The sequence below is a fragment of the Callospermophilus lateralis genome, chromosome 10, assembly GCF_048772815.1.
Source record: "Callospermophilus lateralis isolate mCalLat2 chromosome 10, mCalLat2.hap1, whole genome shotgun sequence".
Lineage (NCBI taxonomy): Eukaryota > Metazoa > Chordata > Mammalia > Rodentia > Sciuridae > Callospermophilus > Callospermophilus lateralis.
In genome coordinates, this window is record NC_135314.1 from 42,394,574 (window position 1) to 42,419,246 (window position 24,673).

General features: G+C 39.2%; 1 protein-coding gene across 2 annotated transcripts in view; it reads right to left on the reverse strand.

Annotated features, from left to right (window-relative positions):
- Igf2bp2 (insulin like growth factor 2 mRNA binding protein 2) overlaps positions 1–24,673 on the reverse strand; it is a 154,023-nt gene that overhangs the window by 30,167 nt on the left and 99,183 nt on the right. For both annotated transcript variants that reach the window (XM_076867284.2, XM_076867283.2), the window contains exons 3-7: positions 14,615–14,663; positions 13,411–13,462; positions 8,399–8,462; positions 3,778–4,050; positions 1,781–1,915 (exon numbers count right to left, since the gene is read on the reverse strand). In XM_076867284.2, the coding sequence (XP_076723399.1) occupies positions 1,781–1,915; positions 3,778–4,050; positions 8,399–8,462; positions 13,411–13,462; positions 14,615–14,663 (573 nt within the window). The remainder of the gene's footprint in view (positions 1–1,780; positions 1,916–3,777; positions 4,051–8,398; positions 8,463–13,410; positions 13,463–14,614; positions 14,664–24,673) is intronic.

Sequence of the window (24,673 nt, forward strand, 5' to 3'; positions counted from 1 at the left end):
TGCATTTCTCCACTTCTCATAGCTGCACATAATTACTGGTGTGACTGTTTAATGAGTCTCTCTCCCACTGGACTGGTAAGCTCCACAAAGCAAGAACTGGATCTTGCTCATGGTTATAGCTTTGGCACACACAGTGCTTAGCATGGTACAGGTACTCAGAAAAAAATATTTCAAAGACATTCAAATGCTCTCTCTTGGCTCTACATGAAAACTTTAAAGACCAAATTTATAAAAAATGAGTCTTGCTGACTACTTAGAATTTTGTAAGTTGCACCTAGGTTAAAGGATCAAGGAGGGAGTTACTCATAAAATTCTAAATAATTAGGATGAAAGAAGGCTTTCCTCAAATTAAGCTATGGCATTTAGGGGATTTAAAGAGCCATAAAGAGAAAATAATTCATAAATGAAAGGTTGGAGTTTCTTATGAAATCTGAATATAGACTTGCAATGTTCCTTCTATTAAAAACTACTTTCATCTTCCCAGTTTTGGGACAGTTATGTTTGACATTATTTGCCAAATTAATGTTATATTCAATTCATGCTTCATTGCTCCTCAATAAAACTGCCACTGCGGCCCACAAATTTTGCCAAACTGACATTGTCTTTTTAAAAATTAAATTTTCTATTTTATTACCATTTATCAATTTATAATACAAAAATCAACTCATTTAGTAAGAAATTGTGCTTGCCATTCAAATTGATACAATGCTCATTGTTATGGTTTGACTATGAAGGGTCCCCCTAAAGCTCCTGTTAATTCAGGAATGTTCAGAGGTAAAATGATGGGACTGCGAGAGTTGTAACCTCATCAGTCCATCCTAGTCTGAATGGTCTGAGTGGGAACTCAGGCAGGTGGGTGATGGTGGGATGAGGTAGATGACTGGGGACATTCCCTGGAAGGGTGCATCTTCCCTGCAGCCTCTTCCCCTTTCTCTCTCTGTTTCCTGGTTATCATGAAGGGTGAGCTCTCCTCCATCGTGCCATGAAATGCTTTCCTCCGTTATGATGTTCTGCCTCACCTTGGGTCCAGAGCAAGAAGTTGGCACACCATGAACTGAACTGTGAGCCAAAGTAAATCTTCTCTAAATTGTTCGTCAGGTATTTTTGTCACAGCTACGCAAAGCTGACCAACATACACTATTATACTGTGGAAGCCTAGGAACTATTTCATAAAGGGAAAGAGGAGATGGAAGAAAAGGAGGATGAAGAGTAAAGTAATCACTCAGAAACCAATTTCTACTACTTAAGGAAATATCCAATTTTAAGAGTGCAAATGGTGTAGAAGCATGCTGGAAAAAACCTTTTCCAAAACAGTAAAGGATGGCTCAGGAGACAATGAACATCCTATACATGCACTGTCCAATACAACAGCCATTAGCCATATCCATGGCTATTCAGATTTCAATTAGTTGAAATCAAGTTTTCATCTCTTCCACTGCACTATTCACATTTCAGTTACTCAACACCAGTCTGTGACTAGTGGTTATTTTATTGAACAGTGCAGATATAGAACAGTTCCATCATTGCAAGTTGTACTAGACAGCATAAGTATTCATGTTCTTACCAATATTACTACCAATGGGTGATGGTAACATTGGGATCACCAAAACACAAGTGAAGAAAAAAACATACTGTAAATGTAAAAGATCTGTTCACTATGGTGTTCTTCTTGGGATCAAATTTCTTAAACACAATCCCTCCCCTGTTCCCTTTACTGAGTTACAGACTTAAAGCTTTTAACGTTTCTTACTCTGTACCCGGATAACGTATGTAAACTTACAGTTTGGTCTCATCAGCTTCCTTCTGCATGATTTCAAGAATCATGCGGCAGGCTTCAGATGTCCCCTCTGGGGTGGCATGGATGGTAACAGGCTTTTCTGCTGCCCCTGAGTTCTCTTTTCTATGGATGTCTACCCTGTAAGAAAGGAATCAGGCACAATAAGTACAACATCCTCTGGGGTAGGACCCTGGCACCAGCCAATGTACACCAAGGGCACAGACAGGAAAGCGTCATCAGCATGTTCACAACCAATGCCATTCTCCAAGAAGGTGGCAAGCAGTGCAGGGGGTCTGTGCCAAGCTCTAATCCTTGGCACTGCCATTCAGAAAGGGACTGTTTCTCATAGGAGTGCTGTGGGACAGAGGCACCAAGCCAGCTTGGTAATGAAGCCAGTTTGGTAGATAAAGTATTTTTTGCAGACTTTCAGATGACTGCAGAAGCAAAGAGTAAAGTGAGAAGGATAATACTGCATACTGGCACCATGCCGTCTCTGAACTGATTGCAGCTTTTAAAACCCATATGTTAATCCAAACCCAAACACCAAATTTGATCAAGCTTTATATGTTTGAGTGTGGATAAAACACAGAGGCATGCCCTCTCTCTGCCTCTCTAAGTTTTTGGTTTCCTTTCCATTGGCAGCCTGCCTTCTTCCGGCTCTTAAAACTAATGGCTCAAAAGCTTGATGACTTTATCAGACTTCCTTGGGTAGTTGTGGCCCTACTCATTTTGTTAACTTTCAAAATCATGTATCTATTGTATCCCTTTATACTCTGGCTGTTATAAAGCCCAGAGTCCAGTCTTTGGCCTACACAATTTGAGCGTTAAATTCAGTTTTTTGTTTTTTTTTTTAAAGCTACCTTCAACAATCTTTGGAATAAAAGGAGATATAAATAAAAATCACATTCTCAGTGAGGCAAACTTGATGGAAAAGAAAGGGTTGTGTGTTTTTTGTTTATTTGCAAAAAATATATACAAACTTTACTGTACGCTTAAGGCATGGGACTGTGCTAACCCAAAGGGCTGATTTTTAAAATAAAAGGAATATGAGATAGTAATTTCTCTATTTCACTTTTCCTCCTAAGATTATGCACTCTAGGCCTTATCCAACTTAGTGTCCATACTTAGGGGTATGCTGAGGAAATTAGCTTTTCTTTTTTTTCCAGGTTATAAAGCCTCTTTACAAACCTCAAACATTTCAGGTTAAAATGCATTAGCACATATATGTCTAGCATTTGTTGTACTTTTAATGTTTGCAATTGAAGTGATTTCTTTAAATCTGCCTGTTTTTGCTAATTCTCACAATAATTCTGGCAAAACAGTAATCTCCTTTTCACAGAAGAAGCAATTGAAACTCAGGTTAAATTTTTTTCCCCCAAGATCATATAGTCATTAAGTGGTAAAACTTGAACATGAGTCACTGTTTTTCAAGTCCTGTGCTGTGGTCTTACAAACCTAACAAAAATCGAGAACTGCACAAGTCATTTTATCCGACTCCTTTTACAGTTCAGTCTCTTTAAACAGAGAGAAAACTAAACATAAGGTCAGTGTACTTTCTTTATTGCTTGATGCACCAATGACTCACCATGTTCATAAGACCTAGGTGGTCTCTAAAAGAAAGTCTACCTCCAGGGCTGCGACTTAGGGCAGAAGGTAGAGCTAAGACAGAGGGCTTGACAATCCCACAGAACCCCACACCTGGGCTGTTTTAGAACTACATGCATTCAGGGCATTAGTTAGCTTATGGGAACAATCCTCGGCTATGAGGTTCATCAGTGCCCTCTTTACACACCTTTGGCTTGGGTCTGTTATGCAATTAGCACTAAAGCTCATCATGGCCCCCAGCTCGAAGTTAGTCTGTTAGTAGACCTGTATAAAGAAGCTACTATCCCATACAATGTCCCTCCCACCCCACCCCATTGCTGATATAAGCAAGAGTGACCTGAAGGTGGCAGGGGACCCCCTTGGAAGGAAGCAAAGGAAGCCCCGGAGGCACGTACCGGGACTGGGTCTGCTTAGTGATGTTCTTTATGGTCAAGCCCTCCTTTCCGATGATGGCACCAACAAACTGGGTGGGGACCAGGATCCGCAGCGGGAAATCAATCTGTCTGGCCTGAGAAGAGCCCCCGGGGGCGTGGCCTTGCTCCCGGGAAGAGTGGTCCCCACGCTGGGCTCGCTGAGGGGGCGAAGGGGAGCTCACCTCTTCATCCGGGATGTAGGAAATCTTGAAGGAGTAGTTCTCAAACTGATGCCCACTTAGCTTCTCGATGGCTCTGGAATGCAGCAGGGAGGGGAGAGCCTCGTCAGAGAGCGACAAGGAGGAAGACTTTCCCGGGGACGGGTGGGGGCACTCCCTTCTACCAGGCGCCTACGTGGGTGTGGGTGCCACGCACCGCACTGGGGATACAGCGGAGGGCAAGCTCTGCTCCCCCGGAGCTCACAGATAACAGTGAAATGTCGCCACACACAACTAAACCGCTCAGGGTCGCTCCACGTGAATTTGGGGACTAAATAAAGACACAGTCCCAGAAAGCACCTCATCTTTGGGTTCAGTGACCGCTCCTCAGCTGCAGCTCCCACAAGGGAGCCAAGGCAGGCAGGAAGGAGAGAGCGGCCAGGAACCCGGGTTTTATTGGGGAGAAGCCATTCAAATGAGGCAAGGGGCAGGGTTACCACAAACGAGTGGGTGTAATCCAACCCCATCCGTGACGCCCACTTCTGGACCCACACCTCTCTTATCCGAGCAGAGATAAGGTTCCACTGCATTGCAATGGTCAGTACCTCCTTACTCAGGACTTAAAAGTGTGTACACAGCTCCTGGCCAGAGTGGCTCCCCACAATTAAACAAGTGATCACCTATAGGCTTGGTCCGTCTGGAGGAACAATCCTGCCTTCTGCTCTTCACCACCCTGGGCTGTATCCCTCTCACCCAAAACTCTTTGTAGATATCAGTAGAAAATCTTCATTTTTTTTTCTTTTTAATCACAACATAACATTTATTATTGAAAATTCAGAAATACGTAAGTATAAATAAAGAATTCTAATCCATTCTATTTTTTTTCTATCTTCAGTAAGTGTAAATGTATTTTAAAAATGAATTGATATTGTACATATAATTTCCTAACTTTAAAAAGTTAATGCTCAACATTTTTCCATGTCATTTATATTTTAACATTATTTTTAGTGGCTGTTTAACAGGCTAATCATTTATCCAAGTTTCTGAAGTTGACTTTCTTGTAGATATGTACATTAGGTCCCATCTTTCACAATTACATATAGAATTACCACAAGCATCTTTGCAGCTACAACTCCACACACAGGACAAATTCCTACTATTAAAATAAAGTTCTCAGATTTCTTTTTCTTTTTTGGTACCAGGGATTGAACCCAGGGGTGCTTAACCACTGAGCCACATCCCCAGCCCTTTTTTATATTTTATTTAGAGACAGGGTCTTGCTGAGTTGCTTAAAACCTTGATAAGTTGCTGAGGCTGGCTTTGAAATCAAGATCCTCCAGCCTCAGTCTCCCCAGCTACTTTATGGGCATGTACCACCATGCCCAGTTCAGATTTCTTTCTTTCTTTCTTTTAAATTTCATTTTTGTGGAAGGGGGTACTGAGTATTGAAAACAGAAGTGCTTTTACCACTGAGCTACACACCCCCTGCCCTATTTTGTACTTTTTATGTTAAGACAAGGTGTCACTGAGTTGCTTAGTACTTGGCTGTTGCTGATGCTGTCTTTGAACCTGTGATCTTCCTGCCTCAGCCTCCTGAGCCTCTAGGATTACAGGCGTGCACCACCATGCCTGGCCCTTTTTATTTTTATATATTTTAAAAGATAGGGCCTCACTTGCTGAAGCTGACCTTGAACTTGCCATTCTCCTGGGTCGCTGGAATTACTAATGTATACCACCACACCTGGCTCTAAGTCCACAGGTTTCTAACATCTTAAGTATTGCCCACTGGCCCTCTGGAAAGGTTTCAACATTTCCTATCCCACAGCAGTTTAGGAGAGTACTTATGTCCCCAATCCTCAAAAGTACAGAGCACTGTTATGTAGATTATAGATATCACTGTGATAGGGGGTAAAGAATAACCCACTTTTGTACTTTAAAAATTATACACGAGGCAGAACAATTCCTTCATTTTTTTTTTTTGTTGTTGGGAGGGGGTACCAGGGATTGAACTCAGGGGCACTTAACCACAGAGCCACATCCCTGGACCTTTTTTTTTGTATTTTATATAGAGACAGGATCTCACTGAGTTGTTTAGGGCCTCGCTAAATTGCTGAGGCTGGCTTTAAACTCATGATCCTCCTGCCTCAGCCTCCCGAACTGCTGGACTTATAGGCATGCACAACCATGCTGGGCTCTTCCCATGGTTTTGGCAGCAGCATTAATCCAATTCTACTAAGTTAATGTATAGGGTTTGTGAATTTATCACAAATCAGCACTGTCTGAATTCAAAAAGGCAAGAGAGTAACCTGTATAGGTGTTCACCGAAGTGGCAGCAGGATAGAAAATAGAATGGTGGTTGCTGTGAGACTCTAAATTGGTGCAACCACTCTGGAAATCAATATGTCCATCCCTCAGAAAACCTGGAATGGAACCACCATTTGATCCAGTTATCCCACTCCTCCGCATATACCCAAAGAACTTAAAATCAGCATACTACAGTGACACGGCCACATCAATGTTTATAGCAGCTCAATTCACAATAGCTAAGCTACAGAAACAATCTAGGTACCCTTCAATAGATGAAAGGATAAAGAAAATGTGGTATATATACACATGGATATTACTGAGCCATAAAGAAGAATGAAATTATGGCATTTGCCAGCAAATGGATGAAACTAGAGACTTTCATACTAAGAGGAATAAGCCAATCCTTAGAAACCAAAGACCGAATGTTCTCTCAAATATATGGATGCTAACACACAATAAGGGTTGGGGGAGGGAAGAATAGCAGTTCACTGGATTAGACAAAGGGGAATGAAGGAAAGGTAGAAGGGTTCAGAATAGGAAAGACAGTAGAATGAATCGGGCAAAACCTTCCTATGTTCTTATATGAATATAGGACCAGTGTAACTCCATGTCATGTACAACCACAAGAATGGGAAATTACACTCCATGTATGTATGATAGGTCAAAATACATTCTACTGTCTTGTATAACTAAAAAGAATAAAAATCTTAAAAAAAGCTAGAATGGTAGGTTCTTAGTGCATCTTCTGTTGACACATGTGCTAAAGTTAATGGCAAATAAATCTTTCTTTTTCAGTGCAAAATTAACTTTCTCAAAACCATTGGTATGAGAATGTGTTAAAATATCTTTATGTGTGTTAAAAACTAGCAAAAGAAGTTGAGATTGTAATCCTGGATGGATACATTAGGTAGGCGTTCAGGGACACCAAGATGGCGGAGACAGGGTATCAAAAGCTGCTGGAGGAAAGACAATAAATCCCATTACCATGACAACTCCCACCAAATTTTAAAATGACCAATGGAAGTAAAGTGGACAGTATTCTAATTAGGTTTTCTAATGGCGGGGAGGGATTGGAAAACATTCTGATCAGGTATCATAAGATAACCAATGGGAGAAAATGGGGTAAGGCCTTCAATCAGGTCCGTATAGGGAAGAGAATGTTGCAAAGACATTGTGCAGACACTGGGGGCCTCGATCTTCTCTCTCTGGCTCAGCCCACGCTGTTCTACGTAACAGAGTGCTATCTTCACCTTCAATATATCAGTACTCTATCTGCTACTCTGTGTGTCTCGCTCAATTCCTTATTCGGAATGCCTAGGACCTGGACTTGGACTTGACGTTCCAATAGTAACAGATATATAACCAAAGTTAGGCCACAGGCATAAAGTAAGACCACATGTGGCCAGAATTCTAGCTATGATGACCTGACCAGCACTTCAAGAACCTCCTTAAAAAAAGGAACTTGTTTTTTTTTTTTTTTTTAAAGAACTCAGTCCCATGTTTGTCAACAGTTAAGCTTAAATTATCAATCACAGAAGCAATGTAATAATGGAGACTAGCAGGAGAATGGGGGTAGAGATAAGAACCTAAGCCATGTCCCACTCCCAGATAATTCACCCACTGCTGCTGGCACTGAGGTAGATCCTCTTCTTAATAATATATAGAGGAAAATGTCATGTTTCAGTACCCATTGAATGAGTGTGGACAGAAATAGGCTGTGTATTTTCCCCATGGCCCATGGAGGAAGCTCTGAGTACAAGGAACTCCAAGTGGTTGTCAAAACAGAGTCCAGAAGACACGGCCCTCTATTCCCAACCATGTCAGGACACAGCATCCACCTTTGTTTTGATGCCAATGTTCAACATTTTTTAAGATAGTTTCTGCACAATCACCAAACATCCTCATATGAATGTCCTCGGGCTCCTCTGCATATTGAAAGTGGCTGGAATACGCTGGAGCTATACCAATATTGCCTACTGTGGCTCAGGCAGGTGTCATGAGCTCCTGGGATATGTCAAAGGGGGCATGGATTGACCTCCACCAATCTTCTTAGAAAGGGTTTATAAACACAGGACTCAATGGAATTCCAAGATAAAATCAAAATAAATTCAAAAGGAAATAAACCTGAGTCCACTTACATTTTTGCTTCTTCTCTTGTTGCATAGGTAACGTTGACAACAGCAGTTTCTGTGTCTGTGTTGACTATGGAAGAAATAAAAACTGTATTATCATTTTTAAAAAGTCGGTCACTCTCTGGCTCAAGGTAGACAGACTAGCTTTAGAGAAAATGTACCAAATAACTCATCGAACTCTGTAGGTATTTACATTGTTATATTTATTCCAATATATTCGCAGTAACTTGTCCTCAACTTATGAAACACATTTATAATAGATTGTATACATAACAGTTTTATACATAACAGTTTTATTTTCACTTATTTTATAAACACTTTTGCATGAATATATGTACTTTTTAAAAATAGTTTTCATTGTTAATGTTGACATGGAATTGCAGTGAGCAAATGAGCCACGATTTGCCTAACATAACCCATAAGGCAAATCTGCTGCTCCCAATAGTTACTACTATAAATAGTGTTGCTAAAAATCACCTTTGTTGCAAACATCATTTGACTTTGTATTCTTCTGAATTACTTCTGTAGGCTAAAATAAATCGAAGAAGAAAACAATTGGGTAAAAGAACATGATATTGTTTTTCTTTACAGTACTGAGGATCAAACAGGGCCTTACTCATGCTAGGCAAGTACTCTATTACTATATTCATAGCCCCAGTATGAAGCTTTTTTTTTTTTTTTTTTTCCTTCAGCACCAGAGATTAAAACCAGGGATGCTCTAATTCCCAAACCTTTATATTTTTGAGACAGGGTCTCACTAGGTTGCCCAGATTGACCTTGGACTTGAGATCCTCCTGCCTCAGCCTTAGAGTCACTGGGATTACAGACAGGTGTGTACCATCATTCTGGGCCTCAACACGATAGTTTTTACTGCATATTCAGAGTGCTCTCCTAGGAGTCTGGTTAAATTTTACTGTACCACTACTAAGATATAAATTTTAATTATTATTATTTTCACTTATCTAAAATAATTACATATGTAAGAAAATGTTTTGATTTTGTTAAAATTTAATTGACAAGTAAAAACTATATATTTAGTTTATAACACGATATTTTGATAAATGCATATATTATGGAATGGCTTAATCAAGCTACTTAACAGATACATTATCTCACATACTATGTTTTTTTGTGGTGAGAACACTAAACCCACTCTCGGCGATTTTCAACTATACAATATATTGTTATTAACTAGAGTCACCATGTTGTACTCTCTTGCATTTATTCTTCCCATCTAAATGAAATTTTGTATCCTTTGGCCAATATCTCCTCTACCCGGTAACCCTCAGCCTCTGCTAACCATTATTTTATGAAAGTGCTTTTATTCTTATTAATGAAGTTGAACCATTACTACTTTTGTTTCCCTGTGACCGAATTCCCTGACTGCTTGTGTGAGTTGAATCTATTAACTGTGAACAATAAAGAATATTGACAACTCTACATAACTTGAGTAAAGCAGAGAACACATCAACTCTGAGACTGGCCAAGGAGGGCTCACTCTCGTCAACTGGCTTATCTTGGTTTATAATCGCTCAGCATCTCTTTTTCCATAGAGATTCAAAAATAAAAAGTTTCCAGATAAAATTTTCTCCATGTAAACCAGTAAAATTAAGCTAAAAATATTTATTCTTCCAAAACAGACGACTAAATCGAATCCTCTCTTTAAACAAACTGCTGGAGGGGCTGGGAGTGCAGCTCTGTGCCAGGCTGCTTGCCTCACATGCTCGAGGCCCTGGGTTCCACCCCTGGCACCACAGCGGGAAGAAAAAAAAAAGCTGATGCAGGATTTAGAGTTAACAGCCAGATTAAGTTAATTTAAGAAAACCATCATAAAGCTGTTTTACAAAGTAATAATAAAATCCTATAACCAATATAAAATCCTATAATAAAATCCATCTCACTTGAGCTTCAGGAATTCTGTAACCTCCTCTATCTGTCACATGATCCAATGTTTGCAGAAAGGCTAATTTTTCTGGTTTATGATTTCCATAAGATTCTCAACGGGATTTGGGACCTCAAAGGCGTTAAAGATTTTTAGGTTTTAAAAAAAACATCGTTTGTCCAATCACTTGAAAGTAGCTTCAACCTTTACAGGGGTCGGGGTGCATAATCATCAACCAGAACTGTCCCTGAGGTCCATGGCATAAATGCAAAGCCCAGCCCTAGCCTTTGCCTGGAAACGCTCATCTTGCTAATTCACACTTATCCAGGACAGAACAACAACATGTACCCAAGAGGGTCCTCACAATTCAACATGTCCCGAAAAGTGTCCTCTCAATACGGAACAGAAAGTTGCAGAGGTTTCCTACTGGCTGCTTCCTAGGATTGCAGATGAGGCTGCAGAAGCAGCCTCCCAGAAAGCCCTGGGCGTGAAGCCTCCTGAATACAGCTGTTCACCAAGACTCAGATGCTCAGGTTCTCTTTCCACTTCTTAGCCATATTCCCTGTTCAAAAATGTTCCTCTTCAGGAAATCAGGCAGTTTTTTGATTCTGGAATGAACTGGAAGATCCATTCCAGAATCATTTATTTCTTTGGATTTAAAAGCTATTATGTTTTCTAAAACTCAACTAAAAATGTTTTCCCTTTGAATTAGGAATCACCCAAGAAAAAGAGTGATTAATCAAGAGCCCAACAGTTCTGTCCTAGAAATGATCAGGAGCTATAAGCTGCCCCAGGGAACTGGGATATTTCTTTTCTTTTTTCTTTTTTTTTGGTATCAGGGATGCATAACTACTGAGCCACATCTCCAGTCCTTTAATTTTTTATTATTATTTTTTATTTTGAGACTGTAGATAATTTGCTTAGGGTCTCACTAAGTTGCTGAGGCTGACTTTGAACTTGTGATCCTCCTTCCTCAGCCTCCCATGCTGCTGGGATTACAGGGGATATTTCTTCCTTAGGTAGCACTGTATGGAATTTATAACATGGTCTTAGCTAGAAACTTATATGTTCATGACTGTAAGGCTATCTAGCCAACCACATCCAATCATTAGAATGTCTTCTTGTCCATACTGAAGGAAATAAGAACTGAGAAATAAAATCCTTGTAAATCATGTCTTCTTCTGAGGTCTTTCCATTCACCTTTGGCCATGAATGGGTAGGAGCATAAATGTGAATAATGATATTTTTAATATTCATAGAGTGGGGGACATATTTTTTTAAATATTTATTTTTTTAGTTGGACACAATATCTTTATTTTATTTATTTATTTTTATGTGGTGCTGAGGAATGAACCCGGTGTCTTGCACATGCTAGGCAGAGTGCTCTAGTGCTGAGCTACCACCTCAGCCCAGTGGGGAACATCTGCTATAAAACTATTCTATTAATTATACTGGCAGACAGAAGAGATTTCATGGGTCTCCTATGATTTTTTCCTAAGTGAACCTTTATAATCCCTTAAGATTATATAAAACTCCATTATTCACAAGGACTTTCTGTAGGATCTCTTTAGGTGACACAACTATCAGTGATATGAAGGCAGGAGAGAAATGATGCTCTCCATTTTACACATGTGGAAACTGAGTCTGGTTGAGTGACTTTTCCAGGCTCGTGGTCAGTAAGTTACTGAAATTACATTCTGCTCTCTTGGCAAAGTGAAAAAAAATCATTATGCTACTACCATTCATATCAGGAACCAACTTTTGGCATGTACTTTTCTGGGACTCTTTTTTTTTTTTTTTTAAATAGAGCATTATAATTATACACAGTATTTGGGTGCATCCTGATAAAATCATAAATCATGGAAAACTATTTCAGTCCATGTTTCCCCACTTTTTCCTTCCCTCCTCCCTCCCTCCATTCTCCTTCCTCTACTGATCTTCCTTTTGCTCATTTATTTATTTTTTTATTGGTTCTTTTTACTCACAAAGGTGAAATTCCCTGCGGTATATTTATATATGCCATAGAATGAGTTTTTAAAATTCATTCCACATTTTCTCCCCTTTCCTGTCCCTCCTCTCTCCCTCTCGATCTCCTCCTTCTACTCTACTGATCTTCCCTATGTCTTTATGATATCTAATCCTCCCCTCCTTCTTTCCTTTATTTTGTTCTAGCTTCCATATATGAAAGAAAACATTCGACCTTTGATTTTCTGAGACTGGCTTATATCACCTAGCTTGATGTTCTCTATTTCTATCCATTTACCAGCAAATGCCATAACTTCAGTTTTCTTTATGGCAAAGTAAAACTCTATTGTGTATATATACCACAATTTCTTATGTTTTTACCTAAGAAATTATGTTAATACATTCATCTACTGATAGGCATCAGGGTTGACTCCATAATTTATCTATTGTGACCTGTGCTGCTATAAAACATTTTTTTCTGGGAGCCCTAATGAGTTACATAAGACATCAGCTTCAGCAGCTACTCCCTCACTTTTTAATTTTTTTTTTAATCATAGAATTTCATGCTTTAGAAGATAAAAATGAGGATGGCAGAAGTAAAGTAAGTATTCTCTGGGCCTTTGCAGCACTGTTTTTAAGACAGTAGTTATTAAGACTTGAGTGTACACAAAAATCACTCAGGGTACTTGATTTCTGAGCTCTTTCTCCAAAGAATCTTATTAGTGAAACCTTAGAGTAGAAAGCTAGGAGTCTGCATTTTCATAAGCTCTGCTGGAGATTCTTGGGACAGGAGTCCTACTCTTTGGAAAATAATTCAGTGCAGGACATTAGGGATGTGTTCCTTTTAGCTGATGAAAACAAATAGCAGCAGTGTAAATCCATTTACTCTCAACTGAATTTAGCTTACTCCGTCCTGACAGTGTTTGTCTGGTGCCTGAGCACACTGCACAGCATAAGGAAAACAGGCTAAGAGTCATATTTAGTTGAAAAACAAAACTATATAGACATATACAAAGATACAGATATCTCTCTCACACACACACAGTTATTTAACATACACCTTAGGAAGCGTGTTTCAAATATGAATTTACTATTGTTCTCTGGAGTTGCCTATAAGAAATAAGAGGTATTATCCCTCTCCAAAACTCAGGCTAATTTCCTCACTTATTACCTTGTTCCACATTCTCCACCGTCCCATACTGAGCCAAAAGTCCATCCAGTACCTGTAAAAGGAAGCTGCAGTGTCAGAATGGGAAGAAATAATCACCAAAAAAAAAAAAAATTATATGTGTGTGTATATATATGCATATATATATGCATATATATATGCGTATATATATATATATATATATATATATATATATATATATATATATATATGGTGATATCCCCCAGCAAGCAAATCAAAGCAAAACAAGAATGGATACATAAATATTTAATTAAATTGCTTTCAGGCCTTCCAGAAATACAGTTAGAACTGAACAAATACTATGGGACTTTGATTTGCTTATTGTCTCCCAAGTAATCTGTTCACTCAAGTGACACCACAGAATTTCAGAGCCTTGGTAGCTGGTGACAATCACTCATTATGATGGCTGGATTCACTCACTGCTCTTTCAAGAGAAGCAGAATAAAGTACATGGCTCACTTCTCCCTCCTGTAAGATTTAACAATTCTTCCTTCAGTTTTCCTCCAGGGATCTCCTTATTTTTTAAGGCAGCAGGATGTGTATGTTTAAAACTTTCCATAATAAAAAGCATTATTTTAAAGTAATGAAAACATTAGAAAAAAATTCTGTTTCCTTTAAGGCTATTTTGATTTCCTTTGGGTTGAGGAATACAACATGGGACAGTTTTTAAATAATGCAATAAAGCCACTCCCAATAGTTTATCTTATTTAAATTTAAGATAGCAATCTCTGAAGAAGTTTTATAGCTCTGAAAATATATCTTAACTGTTACTCATAGTAACTAATTCAAAACAAACAAAAAACCTGCTCAAACTAACAAAGAGCTTTCTATTTTTGTTGGTTTTCCATTGAATTTTTTTTTCCAATCATAATTTGGAAAGATAAAATCTTTTACCAAATCTTGAGGTAAAAACCACAAATCAGGTAAGCGTTTTGTTTCACAGCTTGGTTGCTGGTGCTTGGTGGCCTGGCTCTTCGGAAGACAGCATGAGAGATCAAAGTACATGCCATATGGTAAGGCCAAATGTACCCGGAGACCCATGGCCATACCAGGGCACTGAGAGAGGAAGAGGCAGGACCCCAGACTCTGCAGAGAAGTCTCAGGACCTCTAATTCCTAAATGTGAAAGGAAACTAAAAAAGGGAGAAAGTGTCTTGGTAATTTATTGACAAGAAAAATTGACCTACCTCCCATTGCAGGTGAGGAGGGATGTTTCGAATCTGAATTTTCCTGCTCCTGTAAAGATAAAATCACAGTCTATAACACTTTCTGTAGGATACCAACTTCAGCAAATAACAAACACAGGCTTAAGACCATAACTGAGTTCACTTTATCACTGTATTTACCAAGGCAGCCACAAAAGATTCCTACTGTGAATCATGAGCATCATGTTTTAAAGTTTTCAATTACTTAGGGGGAAAAAAAAATCTGAGAAATCCTAACAAACTAAAGAAACAACAATTTAAATACAGATCTGCCCTTCCAACTTCCTACCAAAGTAGTTAGAATTTAAATTGCCATATAGATTCTGTTTCTAGAATTTCCTTCAAAATTCATGGTCCTGTAACTGACCTCTCCCAAATACTACGTAGGTTTGAACATGCTACATAAAGTTCCACATATCACGGGCTTTAAAAAAGTCAGATTTACAATAAATGGGATGGAATCAAATTAAAAAGTTTCTTTACAGCAAAGGAAACAAGAATATGAAGAGAGAGCCTACAGAATGGGAGAAAATCTTTGCCACCTGTACCTCAGATAGGCATTAATCTCCGAGATATATAAAGAACTCAAAAAACAAACAATCCAATTAATAAATGGGCAAAGAAACTGAACAGGCACTGCACAGAAGAAATATGATCAGTTAATAAATATATGAAAAAGTGTTCAATATCACTAGCAATTAGAGAAATGCAAATTAAAACTACATTGAGATTTCATCTCACTCCAGTCAGAATGGCAATTATCAAGCATATAAGTAACAATAAATGTTGGCGAGGATGTGGGGGAAAAGGTACACTCATACACTGCTGGTGGGACTGCAAATTGGTGCAATTACTCTGGAAAACAGTGTGGAGATTCCTAAGAAAACTTGGAATGGAACCATCATTTGACCCAGTTACCCCACTCCTTGGTTTATACCTAAAGGACTTAATATCAACATACTGTAGTGACATGGCCACATCAATGTTTATAGCAGCTCAATTCACAATAGCTAAACTATGGAAACAACCTAGGTGCCCTTCAACAGATGAATAGATAAAGAAAATGTGGTGTATATATACACAGTGGAATACTACTCAGCTATAAAGAGAAATGAAATTATGGCATTTGCCAGTAAATGAATGAAACTGGAGACTATCATACTAAGCGAAACAAGCCAATCTAAAAAAACAAAAGCCAAATGTTCTCTCTGATATGTGGATGCTAACTCACAATGGGGCTGGGGGAATAGAGAAGACTAGAAGTACTCTGGATTAGACAAAGGGCAATGAAGGGAAGGGAGGGGAGAATGATAATAGGAGAGACAGAAGAATGAATCAAACTTTCCTTGGTGCATATATGACCACAGGACTAATGTAATTCTACATCATGTGCAACTAGAAGAATGAAAAGTAACATTCCATGTATGTATAATATGTCAAAATAAATTCTAGACATGTGTAACTAAAAAGAACAAATAAAAAAAAAGACAAAATTGAACAAAAGCAAAAAAAAAAAAAAAGGTCAGATTTAATTGGCTCCTTAAGAAGTAAAATTCATTTTCAGAAGTCAATTATTTCTGAATTGGCAATATAATTATGGTTCAAAAATTAAGACATTGTAAAAACGTAGGCTGTGAAAAGTCTTCCTTCATCCCATCCAGAAATGCTTTTACTACACCTTTGTGTTACCTTCAATTTCTTTGTGTAAGTACAAACTTACTTCATCTTCTTCTTACAGAAACACCTGCATATTCTACACACACTCTGCATCTTGCTTTTTCCAGATAACAGTAACATCCTGGAGATCTCTCAGTAGTTAGAGAACTTCCTCGGGCTATTTTTATATGACAGAGATGTCCTTGCAAATATTTCGCCCACCACCCATCCATGGACATTTGGATCTTTTTCTGCCTTTTTATGGCAATGGTTCATATAAAACTGCCAACAGCATCCCATACAGTGGCTACATGGAATTTCTCCATGAAAGATTGCACCAAGTCTATTTGTAGAAAAGGCATCAGGATTTAAGGAAACAGAGTACTTCCAAAGAAAAATATATTTTGTTATTCCCAAATATAAACACTGACTTCAATTTAATCAAAATTTATTGGTAGAAATTCCATAATAAGAAACACATACATGAGCACCACGAAATTTGAACAAAGAGAGCTACTGTAGCATTATTTGTAATGAAGATCGGAAGCTAAATGTCTATTAACTGCAAATCAATATATAATTAAATGGCTATAATAAGGAACATCATACAGCTGTTAAGAATGAAGTAGACAGAGATAAGACATGCTGTTATAAGAGAGTTTATTACAGATTAAGTTGATCCTGCTTTTTTTTTTAAAGCACAAACCAAAACTATACTATTAAATAGGTACATATGTAAATGCCCTGAAAAAAAAATAGCTACAAGAAGATCTGATTGGTAAAAAGGTATTTTTAATTCTCATTTTAAAAAAATAGGAATATATTTGGTTTTATCTTCCTTGCTTTAAAAAGCAAACTGTTAAAACTTCTAAAGTGGCTTTAAATATATATTTTAAAAGTATACTGATTATGTTTCTTCTTCTATGAAGTACCTGTTCAGTTCCTTTGCCCATTTATTAATTGAGTTACTTGGTTTTTGATGTTAAGTTTACCTGCTAAGTCAAAGGAGGAAGAAGGAGAAGAGGAGATGGCAGCAGCAAACACATACCTCCTTTTTCCATAATTAGATTAGACATTCTTGCAATCTTACTTCATGAGTATTCGTTTATTTGGCAACACCTTTGTTCAAAGTGTAAAAGTAGGGAAATTGCTCAGGGCAGATACTCCTGCATCCTCACTGAACCAGATTGAAACAACTGTTTCCCTGGGATGCTTCCCATAAAGACTGCACATTAGGCCATCAGTTCAGTACCCAGACTGATTAAGTTCTAGTGTTAAGCAGGACATTCGCAGCAATCATCTTTAAAAAGTTGTCTGTTGTACCTCTAATCTCAGAGAAAGAAAAGAAAAGAAAGAAAGAAAAAAAGAAAACTGAGAACTAAAAAAAGGAGGAGTGGAGATCACCACAGCATAAACAATAAGCTGGGGCTCCATCTGGTCACCTGTGACTCTTCTGAGGGACAGTCATTCAGGTCAGGGTCTCTGATCTGCTGGCTCCTACCACATCATGTAGACAAACAAGTAATCTGCTGTGGATTACTCCATTTTGAGTACCAATGACAAGGTAGAATGACTCTATGCCTTGTTTGTACAAATACACAACCATCTGCCCAGCATAACCCTAAGGCACAAGTTGATAAATAACTTATTTGTGCCAACAGATCAAACTAAATCAGGAGCACCTGGATACATGGGCAACCCAAATCACATCAAAAACACCCAGACAGAGGAGCTTATCAACTCCACGTGACATGACCCCCTCATCTAAGACCCATTAAAGGAAATTCCCCCCACACCACCCAGATTGGACACAGCAGGACCCTGACCCTGTCACCTGGATTCTCATTACAACCTTGCCCAGGTAACAACCTTCCATTCTGTTTCTGGGCTTCAGTGTAGTGTAGTTTCTTCTGCCTGTAAGAATAATACATGGCCCACTCTAAGCCAGCACCCAAATGCTGGAACCCAAATGTGGGAACTCCATCCCTCCATCAGGAACCTGCAGAACTGGTTCATTAAACCCCTTATCTGAGGGGTGGGGATATAGCTCAGTTGATAGAGTGCTTGCTTTGCATGCACAAGGTCCTGGGTTCTAATCCCCAGCACCACCAAAAGGGGGGGGGGACCCTTAGCTGAGCCCCTACAGTTGTTGTTTGCACTCAAATCTGCTCTCTGCCTTTGTTCTTGGCACAGCATCCTGTAACAACACTGTGGCCACCTTAGTCCTTAATCTTTCTGTAAAACATATATCATTGTATGAAATATGATGTGTGACTTATTACAGATATTAGAAATTAAGATTGGAATGCAATAATCGAATTTGTAATTGTTAGCCTGACTACCAATTGACCCACTAGCACTTGGTGAACAGCAACTGATGAAGGTAGTGTAGCTTGTGAATTTATTGTTATGTGGGAAGACACAAACATACTTGGTTTATGTTAAGGTTTAGCCTGTTCAGGACAGAAGAGCAAGCTCTTTTTCCTCTTTGGACAAGTAAGCCAGTATTTGGCTTGGTCTTAAATAAGAAATGCGAATCTTTTTCCTTTTGAAATCCATTAAAGTGTGTCTTCTTTTAAAAAGGCAAATTCATACAATGACTTAGAAAAGTACAAGAAAACAAATCTTTGTCCCTTACAAAAAAAAAAAATTTTTTTTTCCACAATTCCTTTGTCTTAAAAAAGAAATCAAGGGGCTGGGGTTGTGGCTCAGTGGTGCAACACTTGCCTAGCATGTGTGAGGCATTGGGTTCAATTCTCAGCACTGCATATAAATAAATAAATAGGGCTGAGACTGTGGCTCAGCGGTAGCACACTTGCCTGGCATGTGTGAGGCACTGGGTTTGATTCTCAGAACCATGTATAAATAAATAAAATAAATATCTATCAACAACTAAGAAAAAAATTTTTTTAAAAAGTCCATTGACAACTAAAAAAATATTTAAAAAAATAAATCAAGCTTCTCTAAACATATGTAAACGGAATTTCTCATGTTCACTGGCACAGAATTAGGACAGCAGGGTCTTAGCTGGTCTCTGTTTCTGTCTTGGGCCTGCCTCCCTCTTCTCTCCTCCATTCCTCATCTGGCTGCCAGTGACTTTCTAAAACACAGGCACACTGGTTCTGCCTTCTTTGAATGGTTCCCCATCCCTGAATCCAAATTCCCCTTCCTGACCCTGTGGCTGTCTCCTTCCCCATCTCTCTTTAAAAACTCCTGTCACGCTAACCTGGTATACCTGTAGTATTTCAGGTACCAGGGCTGGGCTTTCATACCTGCAGTGCACCTTAAACCAAGAGTTAAGAGGGCAGCAGAGGTATGGCTGCTCCCCCACCCCCACCCCGTAGTACTAGGAATCAAACTCAGTGGTGTGCTACCACTGAGCCATACACATCCCAGCCCTTTTTATTTTGAGACAGGGTTTTGTTAATTGCAAAGCCTGGTCTTGAACTCACAAACCTCCTCCCTTATCCTTCTGAGTAGCTGCAATTACAGATATGCATCACAGTACCCAAATGAAAAGGGGTGCCTTTTTTTTTTTTTTGGTACCAGGAATTGAACCCAGAGGTACTTTACCACGGAGCCACATCCCCAGCTCTTTTTAATATTTTATTTAGAGACACAGTCTCAGTCTCACTAAGTTGCTTAGTGTCTTGATAAGTTGCTGAAGCTGGCTTTGAACTTGCTATTCTGCCTCGGCCTCTCAAGCTGATACGATTACAGGCATACGTCACTGTGCCTGGTAAAGGGTGCGCTTTAAAAAAAAAATATATATATATATATAATAAATTATAAAAAAAATATATATATTAGTTGTAGATGAACATAGTACCTTTTTATAATTTATTTATTTTTATGTGGTGCTAAGGATGGAACCCTGGTGCCTCACACGTGCTAGGCAATTGCTCTGCCACTGAGCTACAACCCCAGCCCAAGGGTGCTCTTTAATATGAAAAATATGTAGGCTCTTTCCCTTGACTTTGGAATTCAGGAACTCAAAACTTCCTGCTCTCATATTCAAGGAATTAAGTGGGGTAGGCAAAGGCAAGAAGCCCAGCCTCCATGCACCAGGAAAAGGGAAATGCAGCCTGATAATCCCCTGGCTTCACTGGGGAGCTGGCTACTTTGATTCTATGTTCTGGTTAGTTGGCGATTAACCAAGTGTAGACTGTCAACTGTAAAGAACTACAAAACAGAATATAGTTAATCCCAATTCATTTAACAAATTCAGCTGATGGTTTACAAGGCTTTTCAACATATAAGTGCCTCCGTGTGTTCTCTCTGAATGTGTTACTATCTCTGCACTGTAGGTGTCAGGAGGTAATAGAAGGTTCCAACTGAGTGAATTTCAAATAAACTAAATGTCTATTATGAATTTCAAGGGCCTGCCAGAACTTATTTTGTCACGGTAAGATTTGTTGCTAAAATAAATGGACAATCAGCTGGGGAGATAAAAATCACAATAATTGAGGAATCTCTGTGAAATAAAAGAACCCTTTCATTTGTATTCTCAAGGAGGAAAAGAAAGTAAAGAGCCTGCTTGTGAGGGTGACCTCTGATCTTCAGGTGTATTATTAAGTGTAGGTGTTATCAGTCAAGCCTTGACCACACTGGGTGCTTGAGCAGAGAACAAACTGAACATGAATTGGGGGACCTGGCTCATGGGATCCTCAGGGAAACTGTGGGCAAGAGAGGTCACAGAGGAAGCAAGGAGGGCCCTGTGAGAGTCCTCTGGGGTTCAGTTAGGGATTCATCCCAGCTAGGCCCCATCTGTTTCCATAGCAGCTCTGAGCTCCATCAAATGCCACAAAGTCCTCATCTTGGAGGGAAATCTGAACACCTCAGAGAGTGTGCTCTGTACAGAGAGGCAGGTGTGCCGACTGAGTCCAAGGACAGTGACAGAGAAGGGGTTACCAGAGTCTCCCAGCCCCAGCCATAATCTGCTATGGTCAAATTGTACTGCGTACCATGCACTCATGATGTGCGGAGCATTTTAACTGTTTCCCAGTCCTAATTACTGTTAAAAGCTCCCCTTAAGACTTTTGGACATTTTGTATAAGGGGCCTACTGTGCTAAAGGGAACTAGGACTGAGGGCTACTCAGAGAAGCAAATAAATGGCTGGTGATAGCCAAGTCCAATCCTCTACCTGATGGTCTATTAAAGTTCTCCCTACACACACACACACACACACACACACACACACACACACAGGCACACAATGCGAATAGCAGCAGTGTCCTGGGCCAAATCATAAAATAATTAAGTCCAATATTATGGTGACCCCTTGCAAACAGTTTGAGCCGGGAAAACTGTACTTACAAATCCCATAACTTCCCTTTCTCTGTAAACTCATGTCCATAAAACCATTAACCCCCAGCAGCCCTAACAACTCAAACTTCTGGAGAATCAGGGCCAGAATTCACAAAAGTCCACTTGTTTAATGGAACAGAAATCAGTAATTATGATAAGCTTCTTGGTCTACTATAATAAAATTCCATAGACTGGGTGGCTTATAGAAAACAAACAAACAAACAAACAAACAAAAACCCTTATTCTCATATAGTGTTAGAGGCTGGGAAGGCCAAGATCAAGGTCCCAGCATCTGGTGAGGGCCTTCATGGTGAAGCATCCCATGGTGGAGGGAAGAGTGTGAGAGAGAGGGAGGCAGGGAGAGAGACAGGGGCTACCTCTGAATGCCCCTGAATTGGGCAGGGTGGGGGGAACGAACTTCCAGATCATAGCAATAAGCAATAGTCCAGAACCTCGTAATTTGTTTACTTTCTCATTCTCTCCAAAAGAGCCCACCAGCTCATAAATAGATCTTGACTCTTGAAGAGGTCACTAACAATGCCATGTTTGCATTCTGAAGGAAACTTTGGAAATCCTTTTTTCCCCATTTAATTATAAATGCTATTTATTAACTTCAGAGAATCTTAATTGTTTGCTGCTGGAAGAAATAGAAAGGGAAAGAAGAAAAGTCAATGGGATGGTTAGAAAATGATTAGATGTCTAAGAAGACAGGTCAGATGGTTACTCCTGGGCAGAACAGTGAAGAGACTGGATTTTCCTAGTGAGTTGGGTAGGATGAGTGCAATCTGCATTAAGTAACGGGCAAGCTTCATTCCAACTCTAGGATTCTAAAATCTTTTGGTAAGGGGTGTGAAAACCATTTCCCATCAAAAGGAACCAAGTATGCTTGTTTACAGACTGGAATCATCATACACTGTCCTAGTGAAAAATATCACCAGGTTTCTCAGAGATTCAATATTTTACCTCTTTAAAAAGAAAGCTAATATCTGACTTTTAAAATTTTTCTAGTGAACAGGCTTCTTTTACTGGAATAGTGATAAACAGTACAACTATTTGAACCGAAACAAGACTAAAAGTCTAAATAATTATTCAAGGAAAGACAAATATTTTTCTTTGTTAAAAACCTCTTTAGGAAACTGAAGGGGAAAATCCCTGACACAGGAAAATTGTGACACTCTTATGTAGGTCTGTGTATAATTCCCCACAGATAACATCATCTCTCGCACACACTACCTTCTCCTCAACTCATTTTGTGACAATATAAAGAAACAGTTTTACCAGAACTTCTCCACAGTCCTCACTGAACACTGTCTGTTCCCCATTCCTGAAGTTACTCTATTGGATGAAGTCTAAAAAGGTTTCAAAAGTACATCCCAAACATTCTTCACAGTGCTTTTAGCAGGAAGGTTTCCCCAAACCACCAACACCTGCATTCATGAATGCTCCGCTTCTCTCTGAAGCCTTACCACCCCTTAGGATGGACACATTGCCATCCTCACTTCTCAGATAAATAAACAGAGAAGTTGATGAGTCCCTTATCTCACTCTAGCAGCTGGGGTGTGATGTTCTTTACTTGTGTTTTATATATTTCAATCGATGCTCTAAACAGGTCGCTCTGGAATTATCAATTCACCAATAAAAATCAATATTTGAAGTATGTATTTCACTGTCAATGAATTTTGGACAATATGGGGTCCCCTTGGACAAGTCTTAGGAAAATGCATCTTAGGAATGGATGTCCAGTTATTCCTTTCAGCTTCAACCTCAAATGCAGACTCTGACCAAAAATATCTCCTCCAGGAAGCGTTATTTTGAAAGCTTCACCAAAGGTAGTGAGTTTGAGAAATCGTCCACCTCACAATTCTGTTTATCACTGCCCTCCACATCCCTGGCTGAGACCAAGCCTCACTGGGCAAGAATAAGTTTAAGAACCCTACGCAAAATATGTATTACTGTACAGGGAAGGGTACAGAGAGCCAGACAGGGTCTCAGAAGGGCTAGGACATTTGTGTGTACCTAAGTACAAACATGCATTTGGATTCAGGAAGGTGAGCTTTCGAGATGCAAGGTTGGGTCTTTGTGAGCCACAAATCTGAATGACTGCTTCCACTTTTTCAAGATCTAAACAAGAGTAAGAAATGAAACTATTTCCTTTAATGCTTTTACTCTGTGACGTTTCCAGTTAACCTAACCCAAAATGTACTTCTAGAGAAGGGATCAAATACCTTTATACAGCCCCTCTACACATTATCTGTAATTAAGCTTAGGGGGAAAAAAACAAAATAGCATATATAAACACAATACAACCCAAGTCATATTAGAAATACATAAATGTCCTGTGTGACAGGGTGAACAAACATGGTCAATCACTAACAACTGGGCCAACCTTTCAGCGTCTCATCCATTGGTTTGCAAAGAACTTTTTTCTCTGTAGTTCTCCGAACAGCTCCTGAATCTTCCCCTTTCCTTCCCTCTCTACTACCTGTGTCTTTTTCATTTTAATTCCCCTTCAGCCCAAGCAGGAGCTAGAACACACAATACTCAGCAACCCTCGATCCAGGAGCATCTGCTGCCAACAGCTGTCCCTGCTTTCCTGGCCCACTCCCTCCCACTCTCTGCCTTCCCAACAGGAGAGGAACTTGTGCTCTCTGATGACACTGACTGGTCTTCAAACACATCAATTTATTTTACTCTACTTTACGAGTGATAGCCAACACTATTTTACCTCTGAAAAGTATAAATTATTTCTGCCAATTATAAAAGACTTTGATCTTCTTCCTTATAGTCATTATGATGATTAAGGGGAGTTAAATTCATCTCTAATACAGCCCTAAACCCCAGGAAAGCAAGGAAAGGCAGAGCAGATCAGCCAAACCATGGGCTCCTCCCTCACAAAGGAGCTCCTTCCTTTTGCCAGGTAAATCCAATAGTATCCCCATATCACCAAGAAATGATCATGTCACCTATGCTTAGGGTCAGAGGCACGAACATCAAACCATCCATAACCCCAATTTTTTTACTGGAAGTTAATAGACATTTTATTTGATTTCTAAGTCTAGGATAATTTCTAAGAGTAA